The following is a 25,242-nucleotide window of genomic DNA, read 5'->3' as shown; positions in this document are numbered from 1 at the left end:
GTCACAACACGGAGAACAGGGCAAAACATGAGGTCTCCATGAGAAAACATGAAGCAGTGCCCTAGATGAAGCTGGAGGCTTCTCCTAAGTCTCTGGACACCTTCAGGGGCTCCAGTGGGAAAGGCCATGGGTCTCACCTGGAGACACAGGCTGCCACAGGATGTGCCTTGAGGATGTGATGCTGAAGGAGGCAGAGAGATACAAAAGCCAAATGCTGTCTGATTCTGTTTAGGGGGAAGGCCCAGACTGGTAAATCCATAGAGACACTGAGAGGGTTGGGGCTCTAGCCGCTGGGGAGACAGGGTGACTGCTGATGGGTTGATGAACATGTTCTGAAATTGTTAGTGGTGAGGCTACTGCACCACTCCACAGACTGACTGGAAACCAGAGAAATGTACTCTTAAATGAGTGAACTGTATGGTACGTGAGTTACAGCTCAAGCAATCTGTTTTGTTTTTCTTTAAGACTGCATCTGGGAGGCAGATGACCCCTCTCCAGCACAGCCAGGTTGCCAGCAGGCTCAGAGCTTCCGGCCAGGTGGCCTTGGCAAGTGTCTTAACTGCCCTGAGGTCCAGTTTCTGTGACCATAAGAGGTTAAGATAACTCTCCCTGTGAGATTATGGGGCCTCTCATGAGGATGAAAAACCACAACAGCAACAGCCTGGTGCTCAGGAGCAGGCCTGATCCCAGAGTCAGAGGGAAGGCTCCTCTGACCACTCCTGAGGGATGTGCCACACCTTGCCCGCCATGGGGCAGGGTCCATGGCTCCCACGGTGGGAGAGTAGCTCCCTGCAGAGAAAGGGAAGCAGGCTTCTACAACCCCATCCACAAGAAGCCCACGAGGTATTTGTGGTAGGGGCTCTGGGGAGGAGGAACAGTGCCCCAAACATGGGTGGAAAACATCCAGCAAGGAGGTTAAGGCTGGTCCCCAAGAGAGAAGTGGGGGTGGCTTTGAAACGCTCAAATGAACCCTTCATGGACCCTCCCCTGAACAGAAAGTCCCCTCCCAGAATTCCCACAAACGATCCAGGACCTTCTCTGCCTAGCTGGTGCTCAGTGGATGCAGATCCCTGTGGATGCACACACAGTATGTGGGAGATGGACTAAGAAAGGCCTTCTAGCAGCTCACATTTCCATCTATTTCCCCAATAGGTCACATCAGTGCAGATTCATCAACATCCTGGGCTCTTTGCATTATCTACATAGTAGATGGTAGATAAATATCTAACCCTGTTAACTGCTGGATCTTAAACACATACCAAGTTCTGACATCTTGAGACCTCCAGCCAGGCCTCACCTTCTATTTTCCAGGGCAGCACTCAGGTATACTGGAGAACAACAAGAAGGGGTAAATGACTTAAGCACAAAACGTAGGACTTAAAGTTCAGAGCCCTGCAGTTAACAATCCTGCCATTCACTAGGTATGTGTCCTTGGTCAGGATCTTAACCTCTCTGAGCCTTAGTTTCCTCATCTCAAAATGGTAGTTGCAAAATCAAATGAGATAAGAAATAAAAGCATAACACACTTTAAAAAACTTCAGAAACAGTGTAACCAAGTTACTATTACTGTTACTATGTCACTAATATTGTTGCTATGCTATTATCACTGTTACCATTCCAGCTCTGCAGGCAACAGTATTTTCAAATCTTCTCTTTTATCTCTTTACTATTTAAGAGGCAGGGTTTTGTATTTTAATTTAAAAACTAACAGAAAAACCCCCAAACCCGTGGGGGGCGGGGAGGGGGGGCGCCATCCTTTCCTGCTATGGAAGCCTGTGAGGATGGTGGGTGCCACTGCATGTGGAGGAGCCCCTCCAGGTGGTTCACAAAGTTCGCATGGAAACCGCGACTGTCACTTTCGCTGGTGGCTGACTGTGTAATGGGAAACAGACACATCAAGAAGCACCAGGTAGCGAACGTTTTGAAACTTGCTCAAATGAAGCCATTATGAGAAGACGGGTCCCCCCATGTATAATAGCATGGTTTGTTATCCACATTGCAGACTGGTGACAGGTTATATGCCACTGAGAGGCCCCCCATTCTCCCCCCTGTGGGTTGGGGGACCCAGCCCCATCTCCACGCTTTCTCAGAACAGTCATAATGAGATGCACACTGAGCAGAAAGTGTCGCTAACCGGGTTTGTCTGCAGCACATCCAAGCCCGGGTGCCGAGACAGAAGACAGTCACCAGGGACACGACAAAAGAAGAAGAAATCGGGCAGCAAATAGAAGGCCCTAAGGAAGGAGGGAGCCCTGACTGTGTGGTCAGAGAAGACACCGCAGGCGAACTTCTACCCACCAAACGAATCTGCCTCTGGGCTCTGGCTTTCCGGCCAGCACTCTGAGTTGTCAACAGGAGAGCAGAATGCTTTGTTTTGCCGTAAAGATATTTCCAGACTGCATTTGTTGCCACGAGTTAGTTGCGAGTCTGAATGCATGAGTAATAAGAAGACAGGGATGGCTCTCAGAGCAGCACACCCCAGCTCCTCATGAAAGCGCTGCGTTTCGGACACCCCTGCCGGCCCCCGGGGCCCCCGGGGGGGCACTTACCCTGGCGGCGTCCGTGGCGCGTCTGCCGCGTGTCCTGCGGGCGGCTGTCGACGTGTCCTCCCGACTCCGCGCGCCCAGGTGCCGGCGGAAGCCGCGGGGTGGCTGGCGCTGCCTCTCGCGGCAGCCTCGCCCTCGGCTGGGAAGTCTCCAGTTCCGGCGGTCTGGGATTCCCTCTCCGCCCCCCGCACACACTTAACCCTGCTAGTGCCTGGCGGGGCGCACGAGCCGGAAGAAGCCCCGGCTCGACGAGAGCTTGCCTGGTCCCCGCCGGGCTTCCCTCCCGCTCCTGCTTCATCAACTGAACCCTGTGCAAGCAGCCGGAAGATGCTTCTCCGCAGACCTGGCCGGTCTCTCCAGCCTCTGGACCGCCCATCACCCCCCCCCCCCCCGCCCCAACCCCGGGCGGCGAGGGCGCACTTGCCGCCCGGGGTTCCGGCCCGCGGGTCTGGGGGGGCGGGGAACGCTGCCTTTGGCTGGGCTTCTGTGGGGGCTTCCCTCGGAGCGCGTGGCAGTTCAGACTCGCCCCCGGGCGTGGAAGGGTGGGAGAAGCGTCGGACCCCAGCCTCCCCTGGTTCCCCTCAGATGTTCGGCTGTCACGCTGCTTCAAGCCCGGCAACCTCGTCCTGTCAAAAGTCAATGGCACCCGGGGCCAGTAATCCCTTGGGGGGACTGTACGTGCCCATGGGGGTGGGGGGACAAGGGTCGCCCCTCCTCCGAGCTGCGCACCCCCCTGGGTTCCGAGCTGCCGGCTCTGTCCTTTCACCACAGTGTCCGCCGCTCTCGTCAGCCACCACGGAAACCGAGTCCGAGAGCTTAACACGGCCATTGCTGACCCAGATGGGTCCTGAGACCCCACTGCCCGCCAGGCGAAGCTTCCCCAGCCGGGGCAGGAGTGGAAGCCGTCAGCTACACCCCCTCAGGGACTGCAGCCTTGGGGTAGAACTCCCCGTCCGCAGGGAACCAGGCTCGCCCACGCACGCATGACACGCACGGGCACGCACGTCCACTTCAGACGTGCCCACGCACGCATAACATGTATGGGCACGCACGTCCGCCACAGACGTGCCCACGCACACATTGTGTTCACGCACAGGCGAGACGCATGACCCGCTCCGTCACGCATGCCCATTCACACGCGCTAAGGTACCACACAGGCACTCTTGTCCTCACTCCTTTCTGACCGCGTGGACCCTGTGAGGCCGTGGTTGTTATACTTCCTGGTCATACAAGGGTCACGTGATCTTTCCGAACCGTCTCAGGAATCCTCACTTCTTGACTAAGTCTCCTTCATAAGGACCCTCGGCAACCATTAGACTGGGAGCCTGAAAAGACACCTTCCCAATCATGGTTCTGATTCCTGGTTCCAGAACTCACCTGAGGTCGAGAGCTCCAGTCCACAGGGGGAGATCCCTGAGGTCTCCTTCAGTGGTTTCCCCTGCTCCCAAGTGGAAGAAAGGGATGAGACCCCCCTCAGCACCCACCCCCTGGGGCCTGAGAGGCAGCCCTGCATAGAGGTCTGTTGGACTGCCACCTGCAGGCCTGCAAGCCTTGTGCTTGTTCAGTCTTGAGACCCAAGAAAGAGTCGAGAGTCAGCAACAGATATCACTGGTTTAATGAGTGGGGGGCGCTTACCTGTCTAATTAGGGTCCGGGAGACACCCCAGCGTGTGGACAGAGGGCAGGCAGGACCAGGTGGCAGGCTTCACTCCCAGGGAGAAGGGAAGGTTACTAGTCATAGGGGGAACTGATGGGCTTACAGGGGAGTTGTCAGGTGAGCTTATTGGGCTTATTGGGTGGGAATTCCCAGGTGGTTACCAGGGAAACCAGCAGAGGGGCACTCCCCTCATGGCCCCTTTGATTAGAACAATCACTGTCTGAGACCTGGAGCAAGTATGCAGGACGGTCAGTCCTGTTCATAGGGGGAAGGTGAAGCTGGCATTGGTTGGGCCAGGGATGGCCACCTTGTCAGGTCAGACCCTGACTCTGATGCCAGCTTCCTGGTTCAAACCAGATTCCACCACTTGCTGGCTGTGCTGCTTAAGGCAAGTTGCTTAACCTCTCTGAGCTTCAGTGTACAAATACACAAAACTTAGTTGATAATGGTACCTTTTTCGTGGGGATTATGTTCAGGGTTAAATGACTTTTAGCACATGGAGCAGTCTTGGAAGTGCTATTAATATCACTGGCACTCAAAGGAGAGATTCCCTCATCTCCTGGTACTGATGCTCCCTATAGAAGCCCTATAGTTTGAGCACATAAGAGCTGGCCCCGGGCACTCACACATATGATGACAGTCAACCTGCTGACATGTGTCTGCAGCCCTGAAAATGTTTCAAACATTTGCTTCAGTCACTCCATGGGCACTCCTCTAAGGGAGAAATCCCAGATCCAGGAAACGTGTTATAAGGATGGAAATAAATAACTGGAAATGAAGAGTCCCCAAATCGGGGGGTTAGTAAATTAGGAAATATCATGACATGTGTTAGTGTGGGGCTCATGGGGTGATGCTTGAGTGGCTGTTGTTAGCTTGTGGGGTTTGTATCTGAATATATGTTTTAGATATAAATTTAATAGATATAATATGCATTAATATATATATTCAGAATTCTACCTAGAATAGACAAAATAATTGTCTAGTTAGTCTATTATCCAGAATAGAGGGACAATGCTTTAAAATGAGTAGAATTTTTAAATCCTCTTAACTGATGTCTAAGACATTCAATCCTGAACTGGTGGTGGGGGAGAAGACTGAATAAAATACCCCCAAAACTTTACTCTTGGTGTCTGGGCGGCAGAATGACAGGTGGTCTTTACCTGCCTTGTTCTTTCTACTGTTCTGTATTGCTGAAGTTCTGTACAATGAGCAGGACTGAATCCCAAGACAGCAGCTATTTTGGGTGGAGTGACCAGGGAAGGCTCCTCCGAGCCATGGCCAGGAGGGAGCCAGGACATAGCAGGCAAAGTGTGGCACCTGGTCAGGTTGGCGAGACACCTGGCCAGGCTGCTGTCGTGATTCAATCAAGCGTTCACCTGGGGGCTGGGTGGAGGCCCCTGGGGGACATGGGTGGCCCTGCCATCAGCCGACTTGAGGTGGAGATCCCCCCTCCAGGATGGGGTGAGGCTCAGCCACATGGCTAAATGACTTTTGGAGAAAATGGGGGCGGGGTTCCTCGAGGGAGGAGAAATCCCACCTTTGGGCTAGGATTGTTAGGAGCAGCTAGAACACCTGGCTGTTCCCAGGTGCCAGCCTCACAGCCGTGTGCACCAAGCCCTGTAGTCAATCTCTTTCTGTATAAAAATGTCCCACAGCTTCCATCCCTGGTAGAGCCCTGCTCAGTGCCAGACCGGACCAGTCTCTGAGTAGCTACTGTGTGAAGGAACCTCATGAGTTAATAAAGCGCAGTGGTCCCTGTGGGACCTCCTTCCTCATGACTTCCGTCCAGCTGGGCAGCTGCGCTCTGGGCAGGTAGAGCCTCTGTGGTCGTTTACAGAATCAGTGAACTGCCCTGTTTGTGGCGGCTTCTATTTTAAGAGCCCAGCCGGGCATCCTGCCCTCCTCACAGTGTTTCCTGGGGCACTTTTTCCTGTGGCAAAATGCGATTAAACATAAACCATTTCAGGTTAGACCGCCGTGTCCAGGAAAACCATTTCCTAAGATGTGGACTGCCTGATGTGTGGGAATCTCCTTTTAAACCAAGTGCTCTCTGTTGTAAACAAGGCCTGAAAACACTTTACAAGCATCAGACTGGCCAATGTGAGCCAGCGGTTTCAGCCGCGGCCACACTCTGAACATCCGAGTAGGTCTGAGCCTCCGCACGGGATGTGTCCCAGAAGCTGAGCGGGTATCCGGCTGGGGCAGGCACCAGGGGCTTCCAGCTCCCTGAGCCACTTCCAGTGTGCGGCAGAGGCTCAGAGCCTCTGGTCTACCCACAAGAACTCTTAGGCGTTCCCAATGAAGCCTTTCCCTTCATGGGGCAGACACAGGCAGGCCCCCTGCTAACAGCTTGCCCTGCCTCAGGGAACAGCTGAGACCCAAACATGGGCTCCCAAGCCATGAAGCTGCTAATTTTGTTATCAGGTGAGCGTGTGCCTGGCTCAAGGCCCTGTGGGCAGGAATGGACCCCCCAAGCAGGTCAATATTACCCCAGGGTGAGTAAGAGGGGTCCTAGGCAGGGAAATGAGACGGTTTTGTCTGTCCTGGGTGCATCCCCATGTCTGTGGTCTGTGCAGGTCTGCGTGCTCGCTCCAGTCACTCGTGCTGTGTCTCTAGGCACCCCCACACTCGGTGGCTTCTCTCACACTGTCAGCTGGCCAGGCTTTTGGGGAGGGCTCGGCTGGGCAGTTTTCACTTGGGCTGGGACATGAAGTCGTGGTCCTGTGTCAGCTGGGGCTGCAGCTGGACTGGGCTGGGAGGGTCACTTTCCAGGTGGCTCCAGCATGTGCTGGCACGTGGGGTGTCTGCAAGTGGCTCTCTCCCTGGGGCTGCCGCCATTCAAGAGGCCAAGGTGGTGGCTGCTGAGCCTTTTAGAGCCTCAATCAAGCCGTCAGCCCCACCGTGTGCACTTGGTCACACGGACCGGCCCTGATTCTGCATGGGATGGGGATGCTGACCAACAGGTGGGGTCGGTGGGACCACCATGGAGGCTGACCACCACAGTGCCATTGTGGAGGGCGGGTTCCGAGAAAGCAATGGCAGGGTCCAGGGAATCACACTGACCAACCTGAAAGTGCCCAAATTAGACACGAGGGTGATCGGTGTTGAATCATGAAAGGTCGGCTAACAGTGAGCTTGCAAAGAGCCAAACTCAGACTCCATGGGCCAGAGTCTTAGCCCTCCTGCTTCCTGTCTGAGGTTGGTTGTGAGTGTCACAGAAGTCCCTTGGCAGCAAAATGGGGACCACATGGTGCCTGACCCCCTTTTACTCCCATGTGTTGGAGATGGAAGTGGTGACAGAAAGAACAGCAGAGTGCCAAAGGGTGATGGTGTTGTCATTTACTTACTGTAGTGAGTGAAGGCACTTTACAAATGCGCAGCTTTGCTGTGATCAATTCACACACTGTACGTGTGGTTCAGTGGTCTGGGTCTGCCATCACCATGACAGACTCATGCAGACTTTCGATACCTGGGGGGGTATTTTCAGGCCTGAAGAGAAATGCCAGGTAAAGTGGCTCAGCAGGGAACTTCTTGCCCCTGGAGGTACACGGAACCATGAAGTTTGGGCTGAAGTTTGCTCTACTGCCCCCTACACTTTTCCTGACTGAGGAAAGGAAGGGATGCCCATGGTGGGAAGCCAGCTGTGCCCAGGGTTGCAGGAGGCTCCTGGCCTTGAGGGAAACAGGACAGGGCCTCTGGTGCTTTCTGCTCTCCCACTGGTCCACATTCCACTCCCTGGTCCACATTCCTGGTCCCCCAGATGGCCCTGCGTCCTCCACCCACTAGATACCAGTAGCATCCCCGCCACCCCTCAGCTTCCACCTCCCCAGTGTCTTCAGACATTGACCAGCGTCCCCTGGGGGCTTGCAGAACCATCGGGTTGAGAACCATGGGGTTCTCCTATGATCCACCCTTGTCCCCTCTATTCGCCAGTAAGGCTCTGGCAACCGTGGCTTGTGGGTGAGAGGACTCCAGCAGCCCCGCTGTGAGCCAGGGAGAAGGCAGGGGCTGGGCAGGCACTCAGGCGATCCTGGGCCTCCGGGCCTGGTCCCGGCTGTAGAGAAGCTTGGGAACAGAGCAAACTGTACTGAGCGCACAGGGATCCGCCTGCAGAGCTCGTGATAAACCCAACAAAGACCAGACCCCGGCCTACAGTCAGCTACGCCCACGGCGCTGAGATCATCCTCCAATACTCGAGGGTGGCGATAAGCCGGCTCTGGGCTCGGGGATCCTGGAGCTGCCCCAGGCTTCCCGGCCTGGCCGGCGTGAGTCCTCACTAGGCAGGCCGCCCGCGGGTGGGCGGAGAGAGCCTGGGACTCCACCGAGAGGCCTCGCCCCACGCCCACTCGCCTGGCCGGGACCCAGGGCCCCTGTGTGGTCACACCCGGAGGTCCTCGCAAGGAGCAGGGCCAGTGCCAGGGCGGCGAGGGGGCCAGGCCCCGAGGCTCACCTCGTCCAGGGGACAACGCACAGGGAACGTGCTGAAGACCAGCCCCACTGCCCACATCCCAGGCCAGAGCTCCTCATCCCTCCCTCTTGGCCCTTCAGCCACCAGCACCCACGAATCAGGGACTTAATGACTAGATGGAGGACAAACTGGTTTTGTGAGGCAACAGCTTACATAACTCTGGGGTCTTTTTCAGGAAAAGCAGTAGAAGTCCCAGAGCCCAGACTGGCACAGCAGTGTGTACCCTGGACCACAAACTGGCACGACAGTGCACACCTGATGCTGGAGATGTCCCAGATCACCACTGGTGCGTCAGGCCTGGGCGTTCAGACTCTCTCTGGATGCTACCCCTACACCCAGCACAGCCAGCAGTGCTCAGTTCTACCAGAGGAGACAGCAAACCCCCTTCAACACGTCCCACCAAACCCAAATGCTCCATCTCTCCGGCCCGCTGCCCTGGGACAGGCCCCAGACGAGCCGGAGCCGCTGCTCCATCGTGCCAGGAAGGGAGGTGATGTGGGGGGTGGAACGGTGGTCGTAACCAAATGTAGCTAAGACATCACCGAGCACACATTGCAGACAGTCACAACCAGGGGAGCGCAGTCTCAGAGGCCGGGGCGGGGGCCCCTGCGGGTGCCTCCCAGGGTCAGGCAGGGGCTCAGATCCAGCCGGGCAGTGGGGCTGCCTACAGCCAGTCCTACCAGCTCTGCCCACCTGGATTTGCAGCCTGGTTTCAGGGTGACAGCCGAGTCCTCCTGGAACCCCAGGCTGCCATCCAGCTGTGCAGGTGAGCGAGGCTTGCCCAGTTCTCTCCACCCTCCCCTACCTCACCCCTGGCCTCCGCTGGGCATCACAGACCGCCCCCCTCCCCCCGCCAGCCCTTGGCCCTCTGCCCCTCCATCCAATGAGAGGGCAGCTGACCTAGAGACCCGGCCTGGGCACCCAGCAACCATGCTCACATCAGTGACCCTCCCTCCTCCCACCTGCCGGTGCAGCGCCCAGGACCCTATGCCTCATCTTCTCCTCCCGCAGCCGTGAGGAAGAGGAGGAGCCAGGCCTGAGCTGGAAATGCTCCAGGCAAACCTCACTCCTTGTAGAGCCCAGCAGCTCACTGCCCCAGGGCTTCGGGTGTGGATTTGCCGGAAGGCATAAGCAAGGGCAGGCGGAGTACGGGTTGTGTCATCGGGTGCCATCTTAGAACAGGGCAGTGGGGTAAGGGGTCTTTGATGCCACTGGAGTGGGAGCCAGAGCCTGACCCACTTCCCAGTTTTCTGGCAGAGGAAATGGGCAGAGAGGAGTAAACAGGCAGAGAGAAGGCTCCGCTCAGGGACGCTTTGTCCTGAGCCAAGGACACTGTGGCCGCTGACTCCTTCCTCTAAACCATCGGCTCCACTGTCCCAGCTCTCTCAGGAGGGTCACCAAGCTTCTCAAAGCCCCTGGGCCCACTGGGGCATCACTGAGAAACCTCAAGGCTAACAGGCCAGCTGGGTCCGAGCCAGAGCATTGGGGGCTCTGCTCCACCCTGCTTGGCGTGGGGGCTGCGCCCCGCCTCCCAGTGCTCAAGGTCAAGGACAAAACAGGGTTCCTGCATTAGCTGCCTCTGGACACAGAGGGAGGGGCTCCCTCCAGCCCCCGTGTGGATCCGGGCCCTTTATCACCCACTGCCTGGTACAATTCAGAAAGCGGAACCCCAGCCAGGATTACTGCCCAGTGACTTCAAACGCTGGGCCCCGTGGGACGGCAAGGGAAAGGCCCTTCTGAAATGAGACTCGCTGGGGCCCAAGGAAGGCCTACCCAAGTGAGGGGGTATTTGAGTTTTGAGCCCACCGGGTCTGAGCAGAGGCCTCAGAATTTCCTGGCCTGTTCATTTGTGCTGCAACCAGAGGGTGTGTGGGGGCGAGAGAAAGCACGGCTGGGGGGGACCTTTCAGGGAAGATTGTGTAACCAGCGTTTCCCCGGCCACGTTTCCTGGATATAAAATAAAATCTCAAGTCGACGTGTCTCTTGGTCCCAGCGAGTCAGGGAGCAAATGATCTCCTGCCTGTGGGTTGCTGGGTTTGACTTGCTAGTATTTTGCATACATTTTTTCTCTCTGAGTAAGATTGTTCTGTAATTTTCTGTCTCTACTTTATCTTCTGAGGTTTGATGCCAGAGATATATGAGCCTCATAAAATGAGCTGGGAAATGTCCCATTTTATTTTCTGGAAGAGTCTGAGAAAAGATTGGATAAGGCCTTCTTTGAGCGTTTGGTTAACATTCTTCATTTTGGCTGTTTTCTTCCACTTTATTTTCCAGTTCGCCAGTGATCTTCACAGCTCTGCCTGATACCTACATAGTGAAATCTTAACTTTGATTTTTCTACTAAAGTTGTAGAATGACGGTTTTGTACTTTGAGGCAGTTTCCAGGTCAGTTTAAATTCTCTCTCTGAACAGCATATGCAGGTAGAACGCCTGGGATGAGTGCCACACCTGCCGCCCACTGTGTTGGTTTTGTCTGTGCTTTCTCTCATCTGCCCGATTATTTCTGACAGTGCACTGGGTAGTGAGTGTGCAGAACTACTTGTGGACAGAACTCCACATTACCTTCCTTTCACTAGGATCATGTTTGCTTCAGCAGGCAGCAGGGACCCAACAAGACCTGGGTAACCCCGCTCTCCAAGAGGAGGCCCCACCCTGTGCCCCCTTCCTTCCCTGCCTTCTTTTGGATCCACGGGGTACTTTTCCTCATGGCAACTCCCTCCCTATTAGTCTGGAAGCTGTAGCTACTGCCCCTGGTCTTTTAATGGATTGGGAATTACAACTTAATGGACTGAGTTTATTAACTTCCTACCATCTTTCTGAAAACTCCCTCCAGCACATTCTTGTTATGGTTCAGTCACCCAGTCATGTCCAACTCTTTGCGACCCCATGGACTGCAGCATGCCAGGCTTTCCTGTCCCTCACTATCTCCCAGTTTGCCCAAGTTCTTGTCCACTGAATCGGTGATGCCATCTGACCATCTCATCCTCTGACAACCACTTCTTCCTCTGCACACACTACTTCTGTCTTTTCCTTTTAAGCCCCACAGACATTACTTTCTCCTGTGCAGTCCATTTTCTAGATGACTCAACACATTTTACCACTTTCTTCCCCACATCTCAGGTCCTCCATCCGGCCCCACTTTCCTTCTGCCAGAAGTGCAGTGTTTTAAAATGTTTTAGTGCAGGCCTACTGGCAGCACATTTTGGCTCTTTATGTACTTTATTATTTAAAAAAAAAACACCACCACCACTTTAAACACTTAACGCTGGTTAAGAATCCACCTGCCAGTGTAGGGGACATGGGTTCCATCTCTGGTCCACGAAGATCCCACATGCTGCAGAGCAACTAAGTCGGTGCTCCACAACTACTGAGCCAGCGCTCTAGCGCTCAGGAGCCGAAACAAGGGAAGCCACCAGGATGAGGAGCCCGAGCACCGCAACTAGTGAGCAGCCCCTGCTCACTACAACTAGAGAAAGCAACGAAGACCCGGTGCAGCCAAAACAACAGAGTATACAAAACAAGTTCCTACCGTTAGAAAAATAATAATAAAGAGAACCACACCACGTGCAGTGTTGGGCCTGGCTGCCCTCTCTCAGCGTGCCTTCACGGCTCCTCCACCTTGCAGTGTTGGTGCTTCCTTCCTTCCCTTCATGGCTGAGTGACAGTGCTGCCGTGCGGGTGGACCTCGGCTGAGGGATGCTTGGCGGCTCCCAGCCTCTGGCCACTGTGACTGGCACTGCAGTACACAGGTACCCGTGTACAACGCACGGTGTCTGTTCTCCTGGGTGCGCCCCTCGGGGTGGAACGCTGGCCAGATGGGCACTGTCACCTGCGTTGCTCAACAGTTGTCCTACTAAAGGCCCGACTCCACGTGGGGCATCTCTCTCTATGCCTCTGCTTCTGACGTTCCCTCCCCCATCCCTCCTCTCTGGCTGCCTCTGCATTGTCTCTGTCTTTGAGGTTCTGCACGTCCAGGTGTGGCTTTGTCTGTGTTTCTGCTCAGGATCTGCTCTGCTTCCCGAATCCCCTCACCTGTTACCACCTTCTGTTCTTTCCTCTGGGATCAAACACATGTTACCTGCCATCAGCTTCTTCCTCCCACTACCCCCCTCAGGGCTGGCTTCCGAGTGCCCGTTCCTGAAGGGCAGATGGGGACAGAGAACAGAGGGATGCTGGCATCCACCCCGGACTGCCCGCAGCCCATGGCGAGCCTCGTCATCACCCAGCCCAGGACCCCACGGGGTCAGGTAGAGAAGACAGGTTTGAGGGGACACCTGGGAAGGCTCGCTGGCAGCAGTGCCGTGGCCACGTTCTGAGTCAGTGAGCACAGCTGCTGTGGGGACTTCGCTAGCTAACAGACGGCAGGGGCAGAGCAGGCCAGACCCGCAGGCCATGGTCAACGCGAACCCCCTCAGGGGCGTCTGTGTGGAACTCCTTTCCTTTCCCGCCCTTCTCTTTCCTGTTTATACACAACAGGGCTCCTTTGGATACGACTTCCTCCAAGGACCCCCCGGAGCTGGAACGTTCTGGGGCTGGAGGAAGCCATGTCAGGCCTTGGGTGATGCTGAGCGCCCAGAGGAGGGAGAAGCAAGGCTGGCTTTGGTGAGGGAGGGGGGGAGCTCCCAGGAAGAAACAATGCGATAGCTGCCATGGTCATAAATACATTTTATTTCATTTATTTCATTAGAAATGCACAATTACAGCGCTGAGCGCATCCATCCCCCTAAAAAAGTAGGTAAGCAACGTCTCCATCAAAATCATTAGTCGTCTCCTGTGAACATCTATCCTTGTTACACTGAACAGAGCACACAGCAAAAGGTTTCTGCTACTCCTTTTTTTTTTCGATTTTCTTTTTTGTTATAAACACCATAGCAAATTAAAAAAAGCTGTTTGAACAGAGAAAAATATCGCAGTTCTTGATTTCCAGCGTGCACTTGACGCAACCGCACTGTGCTTCCCGCTCCTTCCCTGGACGTGCGAGGAGATCAAAAGAAACAGGGTCTCCGGGCGGGGGCAGCAGGGGCTACCGTTGTCTTTGTTTCCCAGGGCACTCTCCCCGCGCACGGGCGTGTGGATGCACTTCAGCAGCACGCGGGCAGGCCCCTCCCGTGCGAAGCCGAGGAGCGGGTGCGTGTGAACGGTGTGGGTGGCAGGGGCCAGCGTGCAGGGGTCAGCACGCAGCGGTGGCGTGGCTTGGGTCTGGGCGGTTCAGCAGCCTCACTGGATCTGGATGGCCCCGTGCTCCAGCTGCATCTCAGACTGCAGGGTGGGCTGCAGGGCGTCAGCCGCCTGCAAGAGGGGAGAGGGCTTTCCATCAAGGGGTCCAGGCCATGCCCAGTCACAGACATGTGTGGTTTTCAGGCACAGAGTAGAACACACACCTGGGCTGGTGGCCCAGGACTGACAGATCCCGAGACGCCAAGGTCCCTCTGCGGGGCCTCCACTTTGCCGTCAGCCGCCCACCCACTTAACCCTCCCGCAAGTGCCCTAGCCGCCCACCACCACCAGCACGAAGTTCTATTCCCACCCTGCTTCTCAGTGGGGGCACCCTCCAAGTGGTCAGCATATTCACAAGTTTAGGATAAGTTAAAGGGAAAAATACAATCTTAGAATAAGTCACTGACCACGCATCTTGACCACCAAGAATGGGGGCCCCCAGATAGACTGGCGATTTATTGGACTCCCTAAGCCACTGGTAATGCAGGTGGGTTCCCTGCATAACCGGCAGGAATTTTAGCTGGATGGGTCCCAGGGCCACGCAGGTGAGGCAGAGTCCCCGGTGGGGCTGGTGCTGCTCCTCCGACTGTGGCTCAAGGCTGTGCCTTCTCAGTGCAAACGTCCCATGGACACAACAGTGTTTCCTGATGGTGGGGGTGGTGGGAGTGGGGGTGTCTGCCCGCCCATCTGAGGGCTCAGCACAGGCCTCCTCCAGAGGGGCTGGGTTTGAGGGCACTGAGAGAGCACACCCATGTCACCCCCGCCCCAGCGGCCTGAGCCTGGCCACGCCCTGACAGACCCCGATGATTCTGCCTGTCCTACAGGCTTGGGCACCACATGGGGGTCCAGGTCTGGCTCCCCCAGACCCAGGGGAGGCCATGATGGTCTCCTGACCAAGTACCATCACTGGGGGTTACAAACCCACATGCGGGCCTGCAGGACCTCAGACTCTGGGCTGGCCCTGCCCCAACCCCAGGAAGAGCAAGGCCTCAGGTATACTTGATTTGGCCTCTAAACTCATAGGTAAACATGTGCCTGAGAACTGGCTTCAAGCTGGTCCCTGGGCCAGGAACCGACTTCTCACCTTCACACTTCCAGGCACTTACGAGAGACAGAATCCCAAGTGAGAGCCTAGGTCCACACGGGCGCCTCTCACGGTCACTTACCTTCCTCATGGAAGAAGGTCCGAGGTAGAAAGGCCCAAGCGTGTCCACACCTGCAGGAGCCCCGGGCCCTGTGCACTTCCCGAAGGGAGGACCCACCTGGGCCGCAGCGGTGTGGTCGGTCACCGGCGCCAGCTGGACGTACTGGACCTGGATGTCGCTGCCCTGGAGCGGCGAGCCGTCCACCCCTGTGGCAGCCGGGTCCGAAGAAGCTACGGCTATCAGCTGGGCCCCCTGGAGCACCTTGAGACATGGAGGAGACGCGTGTCAGCACAGAGGACAAGACTCAAGAACTGAACAACAGCGATTCGAACGTGCAGCCATATCCTGGCAACCTGGAGACTTCAGACTGGTGACTCCAGCCTGGAGTCACCCTGGCAGGAGCTGGGGCAGAAACTGGCATGCGCTCGGCGGGCCCCAAGTCCCACAGCGGCCCGCCTGAGGTGTGGGGGACTGACGAGCGGCCGAGTGGGAGTGAGCCAGGCAGTGCAGACGCTCAGCTGGCACTTGCCCTGTGCAGGGATGCTCTGTGAGCGGCTCCCCCTTGCTGTCGTCCCTGCAATTCTCCTGCCCTCACCTCGCCCCCAGCGGGTCCTAGACTCGATCACACGCATTGGGTATTATGTCGTCGTCCTGGTTTTGTTGTTGTTGTCCTGGTGAAAGATCCCTTAATATATGAATTTAAAATCAAGTCAAAAACTATCTTTTAATGAAACTTATGAAATCATGACACTCTGGTCCTGGTGACGAGCTGCCACCCCTACAAACAGAAGGCATCTGTGGTACTCTAACAGCTTTTCCTCTCGGCATTGCCTATAAAGTGACTTTTCACACAATCTGCACAGCTGATTAAATCTTAAGAATTACAAAGTCAAAAACCCCAGAATTTAAACATGCAACATTTATAATAAGGAAGGCAGGCCCATTACCAGCCTAGAGGGTAAATAAAAATAAAAATAGTAAAATGTTCTCAACTGGGAGTTCATTCCAAACACCAAGCCCTTGACATTCCCATGCTGGTTTGGTCTTGATAAGCGACTCAGGAATGAGTCGAATCCTTACCTTGTGGGCCCTCCAGACTCTTCCAAGAAGGCCGCTCTCGGCACCAAAAAGTGCAGGGAGGGGTCTGTTCCCCAGCTTGGGGGACGAGGGTGGCAATGGAGACAAGCGTCTCCTTGGGAATAGCGGCTCTGACTCCCTTGAGGAGGAGGGCCTGCTTCTCACGGGATGCAAGCAAGCCTGGAGCAAAGGCACCACCAGGCCAGCCTCCGCGCTCTACCAGGAAATGCCCAGTGTCCCGGCCTTCAGGGCTGCTCCGCCCACCAAGCCGCCTTCTCGTCCCAGGTTTCAGTTATCCGCAATCAACTGCGGTCCAGAAATAGTAAAAGGGAAATTCCAGAAATAAACGTGTCCTAAGGTTTGCTGCTTTGAGCCCTGAGAGGACACCTTGCACCACCCTGACCTTTGACCTTGTGCCCCCCCCACTGCCCCCGCCTCATGAGCACTCAGCAGTGTCTCAACTGTCTGAGGGGTCAACAGGCTTCCCTTATTTCACAAGGGCCCCAAAGCCCCAGAGCAGCAACGCTGGCCACATGAGGTTTTCTCACTGCACCTGATTTACAGATTAGACGTCACACAGGTATGCACACACAGAAGAACACAGCACGGGTTAGGCACTCTCTGCTGTCACATGACACACACCCCTGCACGTAAAGAGGGGCGACGACAGTGCCTCCCGCAGGGAGGGTGGCCCCATGAGGAGCCCGGCTGTGCCACTCGCCCCTGACTTAAGAACATGTCTTCTCAAAGCTGGACAGGACTGGGACAGGAGCAGGCTGTGAGGAGTGGTCAGGAAGCTGGCTCTGCAATGCCCCCCACCCCCACTGGCCCTGAGGCTCTGGCGGGAGCCCCCCCCACCGAGAGCTAGGACACCACAGCTCTGCCAGGAAGCACACCCGGCCGGAGCTGCATGACCCCACAGAAGACAACCCTAAGGGCCTCAGGGAGTTCTGCAGCCCAGGCCTCTCCTGAGGGAGGGGCAGGGGTGGACACCCCACAAACGGTCACAGCACCAGGAGCACGGCGCTTCTCCCAGGAGGACAAACCGAACAAAGTGCTTCTCAGGCCAACTGCACAGACACCCCAGGCTGGGCCGTGCAGCCTCCCGAAACTTGGTCCAGCAGGGACGGGACGTGCTGACCTGGATCCTAACGGGTGATGAGGATGCCTGCTGACGTCAAGTCTTTAGCTCAAAGCAGCAGGATCCCCGCAGCACCCAAGGCCGTGAGTCTGCTGGACACCAGCCGGGAGCCTCACTCTGGCAGGGGGCCAGCCCGCAGTCGGAGGTCCTGCGGGATGGCAAGGGCCCAGGACACCTGGACCGGCTCCCACGTCTCCCAGCAGCGAGCTGTGGCTCCTTCCTGCTCGCAGGCCACTGGGCGGGGTGGGGTGGGGGCCGGGCCCGCAGAAACATCTAACTAGGCAGCAGCGAACTCCTGGGATAGCAGCCAGGACAGCATGCCAGGCTCCCGGGGCTGGACCCGGAGTGGGAGCCCCGGGGCCACGCCTTTGTGGACTTGGGTGTGGCTCACGCCACCTGACTGGCCTTGGTTGCGAGCTTCCTGCGTGTTTCTGGAGCACAGCCTGTTATTTTCAGACCAAAGAAAAATGGCAGCGGGCGTGGATGGGGAGCAGCCGACCGAGGGAACCCTGGATCTACCAGCGCTGTTTTTTTGGAGTGCACACATCTGGTTCTTCTCTACATTCTGCCAATTCTGAAACTCTGTTTAATACCCAACTGAGATAATGCGAAACTGGTGCAAAATCTAAAATAAATGCAAGGAACCCAAGGATTTTTCAGTAATATTTAGAAACAAAATTCTGAACCCAACCAAGAACCCACCCAGACACAGACACACAACCCGAAAACACAAACCAACCAGAAAACCCTCAAGCACTCAGAAGACAAGCTTTCAGCTTCGATATGTGACCAGAAACAGGCCCAGACCCCACACCTGAGGCCACCTGGAGGAGCCAAGGTCGCTGACCGGTGTGTGCGTTTCTGCTTGAACCCAGCTGGTTAAGGTAATGCAATCAACTCAACCAGTGGACTTCTCCAAATCTGGATGTTAATTCAAAGAGCAGCTTTTCCCATGACAGAAAGATGAGGAGGCGAGAGGAAGACGACCCAAACCAACAACCGGCCAGGAGACCCAGCAGCACAAAATCTATTTCATACGTTTGTACAGCAAATGCCAAAAATAAATAACGATTCCTAAGCCTCTAAACCCAAGGATGAGAACATGAAGCTCCTACCTCAGATCCCACTTTGAGTTCCTGCCCAGGATGGTCAGACACCAGCACAACCTCCAAGGAACCCAAGTGGACATGGACAGAACCAAAGAGAACTGAGCAAACAGTACTTCCTGCATGTTCCTGGGGCCCAGAGGGCAAGGCCCAGCCTGGAGATTCCTCACAGGAGGAGTTGGGACTCCAGACCAGGGACCCAACGCTTTAGGAAACATCCTACGGCCAGGCTGGCAAGCTGGCGCTTCCGGAGCTGACAGGCCAGCAGCAGAAACCAGATTTATAGCCCGGGCGAAGGGAGATGTCCCGGGGACCTGGTCTCGGCACCGCAGGGCAGGCGGCAGGACAAGCAGCCTGTGCCCTCTGCTCTGTGCCTCCTTGCAACATCGGAGCCTGAGCCTCAAACACAGTCCGGGGGGCAGGAAAACAAAGTCTAAAAAAACACAAGAAAGCAAAAATGCAAGTCTGCAGACACGTGCTATCCAGCCCACCATTTCAGAGGCAGCGTCCCTGGGAACAAATCTTAACCATGAGTCTGAAGACCGTCCCGGTCAAGTGGGGGGTGAGAGGGGGAAGAGAGGATGGAACAACTCAGACAGAGTCAAGTCCACAGCTGCCACCTCCCTGTGGGGGCCAGGCCTCAGGCTTCTAGAAGAGGCAGGTGGAGTGGGTAGGGAGTGGGTGAGATGGAGCAGGAAAACAAGACAAGCTTTAATTACACAGGGTACAAGCACTACCCTGTCCCTGGAGAAGGGAGACGGTACCCACCGTCACCCTCATGGCTAAAACGCCCACCGAGGATGCGGATGACCAGGAAGCAGAGCTCAGGCTTCCCTCGCTCCCCTGCCCCCCAACCATGTACTCGGCTCCTACTGTTTCCTTCTTTCATTTGGAAAACTCACTGAGCTGAACAACAAAAATTACTGCTGGGTTTACTGCAATGGGACAAGAAAGAACTTCTGACCGAGTTCAAGTCAGCAGGGAGCACTCAGCAAAGGACCCACTGAGCAACAGCCACTGGGACCAGCTCCACCCAGGCTGCAGCCCCCCAGCCGCCTGCCCCTGCCCCCCCGGAGTCTGCTCAACACCTCCCAGCTGCCTGCCCCCGCCCCCCCCCCCCCAGAGTCTGCTCAACAACCCCTAGCCGCCTGCCCCCACCCCCCCGGAGTCTGCTCAACACCCTCTAGCTGCCTGCCCCCACCCCCCCGGAGTCTGCTCGACACCCCCCGGCTGCCTGCCCCCGCCCTGCCAGAAGACTGCCCCCCTCCCGGAGTGTGCTCAACAACCCCCCAGCTGTCTGCCCCCGCCCCTCAGAGGCCACGTCTGATGTGACACACACGGTCGAGTAGGTCTCTGGGCCAAAGCACCATGAACCCCGTTCTTCCCCTGAACAGCACTGTCCCACGTCCCACATCCCTCCTGAGACAGACGGGTGCTCTGGAGTCCTTCTGTCCTAGAAGCCCAACAATCCACCATGCTGGCCAGTGGAGACGGGTTAGGTGAGGCCATAGGGTGGGGCCCGTGAGCCTCAATGCTCCCCAGGAAGAGTGAGACACGGGGCCCTGCCCCACGTGCACACCGAGGAAACCATGTGGGGATATAACCGGCAAGATGGTCCTTGCCAGCATCCTGGTGTCGGGCTCCCAGCCTTCAGCCCCATGGTGTACACATCTGCACCCCCCAAAGGTACCCGACTACAGCCGCCTAACCCAGATGGGGTGACAGGAGACAAACGTCCCAGCCCTCCCTGCAGGGAACTGGGGGCTGCAGAGGGAACTGGGGGCTGCATTCTGAGGCAGAGGTGCCATCAGAAACACCAGGCTCACACGAGACAGTGAGCTGGGGGCTGCATTCTGAGGCAGAGGTGCCATCAGAAACACCAGGCTCACACGAGACAGTGCAGCTGACCACCAGTGACATGTCTGTCCGCAGTGCACACGGGGCATAGACGCCGCCCTGCTGCTAGCGTCAGGATGACACGTACATGACCGTGGTCATCGTCCAGCCTGCCTGTGAGCAGGTAGGCCCTGCATGCTGCTGGGACCACCAGGCCAGTGGGCTTGCAGGGGAGCAGGGCCCGTGGGGTCCCGGGGCCGCAGCTCAAGAGCTGCAGCCTGGACACAGAGCACAGGTGTCCTCGTTTGTTACCCTGAGCGTCCCTCGGCTGGGGAGGAAGTGGGGACTCAGGCTAACTCACATGCCCAGGACCACGAACCAGAGAAAACAAGCAAACACAAGAGGCTTTGAAGGCACTGGGCAACCTCTCGAGGCCACCGGGCACACCACTAGGCCAGAATCACTCAGGAGGGCAGGCGCGTTAGGCAAGAGCTGAGTGGGAGGACAAAGACCAGACAGTGGGAACCTCACCACGCCATGTGACTCTAGAGAACTCTCCCTCTAAAGGGTAATCTCTCTCCACCAGCCTCCGTGAAGAAAAGGGTTTGAGCTTTTCTCTCCACCTCTTCAGCTTGTCTCCTGGCCAAACACCTGCCCGTCTGTCCTCATCCACCTGGGGTTACCCTCCAGCTATGGGGAGCTCAACTCAGACACCAGTGAAGCATCACCCCAAATGTAAGACACACCCAGCAGATACGTCCATAAGACTGACTTGTATGGAGACCCCGCTTTCCTTTCTATTTCAGCCAAACTCCGACTGCTGTGCCAGTGTCCCTGGGCATCTCCCTAGCCTCTTGGAGCCACATCTAGACGGCCTGTGCAGCTAGGAGGCTCCTGCCATCCTCCATAGGTCAAGCATCTGTCAGAGGTGTCTGCTCCAGAGTCAGCGTACACTCCGAGCCGTATCACTCACCACAAGGCAGCCACCCTCAGGGTCTGGGTGGACCTTCATTGTCAGCACGTGTGCGTGTGCGCTTCCCTTGCTGCTCAGCACAAGTGTGTGTGTGTGTCCATACAAGCACAGGTCACGCGGGAACATTATGGGGACATGGCTGACAGCACCTGTGCCAGCTCAGGGGCCGACGGCAGGCAGCACTGACGCTCGCTGTGCGGCCGCTTGGTGAACTGTCTGCTCGGTTCACTTTGGGGGTCAACGTGGAACGTCAGCCTGCACTCCTGACATCAGTGACTGTGTCTGCTTACACATGAAAATAATTCTAGATCAGTTTTCCATCCTGAATGCCTACCATGCTCAGGCACCTGTCAGTTCAAGGGTCCTTCCACCTGCTCCCTCCCTCCTCTCATACACAATACCTGCCAGGTGTGCCTGACACTCTCCAATCCAGTGGCACGTCACACCAATTTCACTTTACTCAGGGGCAGTACATTCACCTCAGTGAGTGAGGAAATGCAGAAGAGGAAGCCATCCTGATTCCTTGGGACCTTCTGGACCAGAAGTTGACCTCTGCTGCAGAAGCTCTGCCACATTCTGAACACGACTCCCCCAGGGCCCAGACTGGGGACCCAACCGCCGACCTCAGACTCCAGCTCCATCAGAGCAGCGGCTTTAGTTTCATACACTGTGCCCTGATTTCTAGAGGAATGATTCCTCGCACACACAGTTAAGTTAACCTCAATAGAACTCTGAGGTTCACTCACAAAGTGAGGGAAAAAGTGGGAAGTGACACTGTGCTTGGAAGGTCGCTCTACTGCAGTGACTCTGCGGCCACGTGGCCGAGGGCGCCCTCATGTCCTGGCCCCGTGAGAGCTCGGCTCTCACTCTGCCGGCCCTCAGGTGGTCCCGTTCCCCCTGGCGCAGGGCAGCCCAGTGCCAACTCCAGGCCCCACATGTCTAACCTCAGACGCTGCTCACAGGGCAGCCACCCCTCCTTGAGACTGCAGCCCCCAAGGCCAGACACGCCCGCGCTAAGAGGATGGAGAACCGTCCTCTAGTGTCTACCTCATGGACGGTCACGGCGCCTGGAGTCTGCTGGGGGACAAGCTGGGGCCTGGCAGACAGGAGGGACACGTCCCCACAGCACTTCCCACCTCCCATCCCCCCGACTGTAAAGAAGGGAACCATCTGGACAGACAGCCAGCACTTCATGGGGCCGCCCCATCAAAGGGCTCGGCTTCCACCCACCCTCCGCCAAACCAGAAACTGAGAGAGTCAGTTTGTGGAGCAGGAGGGGTATCTCGCTTCGTTCTGGAGGACAGCAGCTCCCTGACGGCGTCTGGAGCAGAATTCTCGGGGAAGGACCCTTAGCTGCTCTGTGCCATCATCCAGACGCCAGGACGCTGGCCCAGCACCGGCGTGGGCTTCGCTGCCCGAAGGCCCCTCTCAGGAAACAGGCAGGGGCAGAAGCGCTTCAGAAGCCTCCAGAGAAATCACCTTTCCTGTGCAAGGAAAGCTTTACAACTTAGGCCGCACTGAAAACAAATCTGGAATTACTCAGAAGTCACCATTTTTCAGTCCACTGAGCAGTGGAGTTTCAGGTAAGCTCTACTCTGTACATTTCCAGGTAATAACTCATGTCTAAAATCATCAATGGACATATGGTACATTTTAAAATGGCTTAAAAACAAAAGTGCAGCAAAATACCTTCAACCAACAGGTATCTTACAGTAAACTAATGCTATTGCACTCACTCACCAACAAGGAATCACTGAATGCAGAAAAGTCACACTATACAGTGGGTGGGTGAAGAACAGAAATGAATAAAGTTTCGATCTAATGGAATCAAAGCTATTTAATTGAACATTTCCAACAAATATTTGAAAATGATAAAATGGATCAGAAATGATTCTCCAATTTGAAGGCCTGTCTCTCCTCCCTTGACTGTCTGGGGTCAAAGCCTTTGAGGTGAGACTTGACCAAAGGGGTTCAGGGCTGTGGGCGATCATCCAACAACAGGAACAGCCTTGGGGGTTTTACTGTGAAGCTACTTGGCCTCAACCAACATGAGCCTCCAAAGACAATGTGATTCCAACAATCCACAATACTGGAAATATGTAAGTAACTACAATGTGCAACTTCTTCTTAAAAGCATTACCATAGGTTTCCAGCCCAAATCTCAGTCAACTTCCTCCTGGCCTTGTCCAACCTGAAACCATCTTGTCTGGCACAACTCCGGGGACAGGTAACAGGCGTAGACTGACGTGCTGGGGGCACTAACTAGTTACCCTCAGCCTGAAGCTGCCTTCCCTGCTGCCCACAGGCCCAGGAGACACCGAACGGTGAATCCTGGGTGCTGGGTGCCCTCTCACAGTCCCAAGTCTCCTCGGGGGACCAGGATTCCTGAGGAATGGAACCGGGAGCAGGAGACCAGGGCCAACAGGGCCAGCTGCCTCAGGCAGGGTGATGGCCCACAGCGCCACGCTCAGTGAGACAGAAGACGCAGGGCTGCTTCTGTGACTTCTCTAGGATATTTCTGGGAACCAGTCAACATCAAACTTTCTCTGCATCTGACCTTTTATAGATTAAACTACATTTTCCACCATTTCTGGTAGAGAAGGCTTTTCCGAGAGGGATTAATCCCAAGCTACCTAGGTTCTCCAAGATGTGTGTCTGCGTTTTGGCAGGAACGCATTTTCTTAAAGGAAGCATTTTTCTTAGAAGTGAAGCGACAGTGCGTGCTGGTGGTAAGGTGTCGCAGACCATTAACAGTGGACTGGAGCCCCAGGGGTGGCAGAGACTGCTCCAACGCCACAGATAAAGGACCCAGCACACACACCATACCACGCCCCACCCCCTCCACACACAGCCCTTCTTCTCATCCACTCCAAAAAAGATCTACACATAAAATGTTGGATACTTCCCATCTTTTCTAATCTTTTTCCCAGCTGGGTTTATAAGGCCTCATTTTACGGAAAAAATTCTGAAAGCTACTGAAATTCACTTGTAAGCAAAGTATAAGGACGCACACAAAAGCCAAAGATGTCAAGAGAGGCTTTAGAGTCTCAAGAATACTAGAGCTGTTTATCTAGATCCCGAGAAAACATCTCATAGATGCAAGACAAGAGGAACATGGACACATCACCATGCGGCCTGATTTTCTGTAAGACACGTGAACCATGTGTGTGTGTGTGTGTGTGTGTGTGTATATATATGTTTGTGTGTGTCTGGCATATTCATCACTACAGAGATGGGCTTACCAGAACACACCCATCTCCCAGGTTTCCAAGTGTCCTGATGTCATTCAGCCTGCACACACACATAAACCTTTTTCATACACATTTTAGATTACGTTAACCACAACTGTAAAAAAAAATAAAAATCTTCTACCAAAATACTTCTACCAAAATACACATCTAGTTGAAACAGTATTAAACCATTTCATGGTTCCCAATATAAAGAGCATGACTAACACTGCAGTCTTTAAAAGATTCCTCATGTGGCAAAAAATCTCCAAAATACAGACAAAAAATCGGACCCAATTCAAATGTTTCAACAGATACGATGCTGCCTGATGACAGAGTAGAGACCTCCCACTAGGTCACAATCACCTGACCCACAAATCCCCTGGCTCCACACCCAGGCGCCTGCTGAATGCACAGCCCACGGTCTGCTCTTACCTTCCTCACACACTTCATAGTCAACAGTGGTACTGACCGAAACGAAAGAGGCGCCAGTGCCCTCTGAGGAACACACTGTCCTTGGGCGCTGACAAGCCCTGGAAACAGAGGTGCCTCTTCCAAACAGCCTGCTCGAGAGCACAACTTTTAATCACACGAATAAATGCTGGGGTCTTTGCTTTGTTTTCTTAAACTCCCCCCAAACCAAGATGAAAAGAATGTAGAACGTACATCAGAAATTGTATAACTCTAGATTTTTTTAAATCTCAATTTTTTTAACGCAGAAAAAGACATCTTAAGACTAAAGCAAAGAGGAACTAAAGAGCCTCTTGATGAAGATGAGAGAAGAGTGAAAAAGCTGGCTTAAAACTCTAACGTTAAAAAAACTAAGATGATGGCATCCAGTCCCATCACT

The 25,242-nt window shown here is 55.2% G+C and overlaps 2 protein-coding genes across 5 annotated transcripts in view; both read right to left on the bottom strand.

Moving 5' to 3' along the window:
- The window catches only part of ZNF469 (zinc finger protein 469), a 239,812-nt gene extending 237,153 nt beyond the window's left edge, over positions 1 to 2,659 (bottom strand). Inside the window, exon 1 of the mRNA XM_065925172.1 lies at positions 2,550 to 2,659. The gene's annotated coding sequence lies outside the window, so the exon portion shown is untranslated. The remainder of the gene's footprint in view (positions 1 to 2,549) is intronic.
- A 10,666-nt stretch (positions 2,660 to 13,325) lies between these two features.
- The window catches only part of BANP (BTG3 associated nuclear protein), a 69,566-nt gene continuing 57,649 nt past the window's right edge, over positions 13,326 to 25,242 (bottom strand). For 2 of the 4 annotated variants that reach the window (XM_065925168.1, XM_065925170.1), the window contains 2 exons: positions 15,054 to 15,293; positions 13,326 to 13,959 (listed from right to left, as the gene is read on the bottom strand). In XM_065925168.1, the coding sequence (XP_065781240.1) occupies positions 13,888 to 13,959; positions 15,054 to 15,293 (312 nt within the window). In that variant the 3' untranslated portion in view covers positions 13,326 to 13,887. The remainder of the gene's footprint in view (positions 13,960 to 15,053; positions 15,294 to 25,242) is intronic. The other 2 variants (XM_065925169.1, XM_065925171.1) reach the window with 1 other exon arrangement.

Source organism: Muntiacus reevesi, chromosome 2, assembly GCF_963930625.1.
Source record: "Muntiacus reevesi chromosome 2, mMunRee1.1, whole genome shotgun sequence".
Lineage (NCBI taxonomy): Eukaryota > Metazoa > Chordata > Mammalia > Artiodactyla > Cervidae > Muntiacus > Muntiacus reevesi.
The sequence above is the reverse complement of the archived record's forward strand: the minus strand, read 5'-3'. Positions and strand labels throughout refer to the sequence as shown.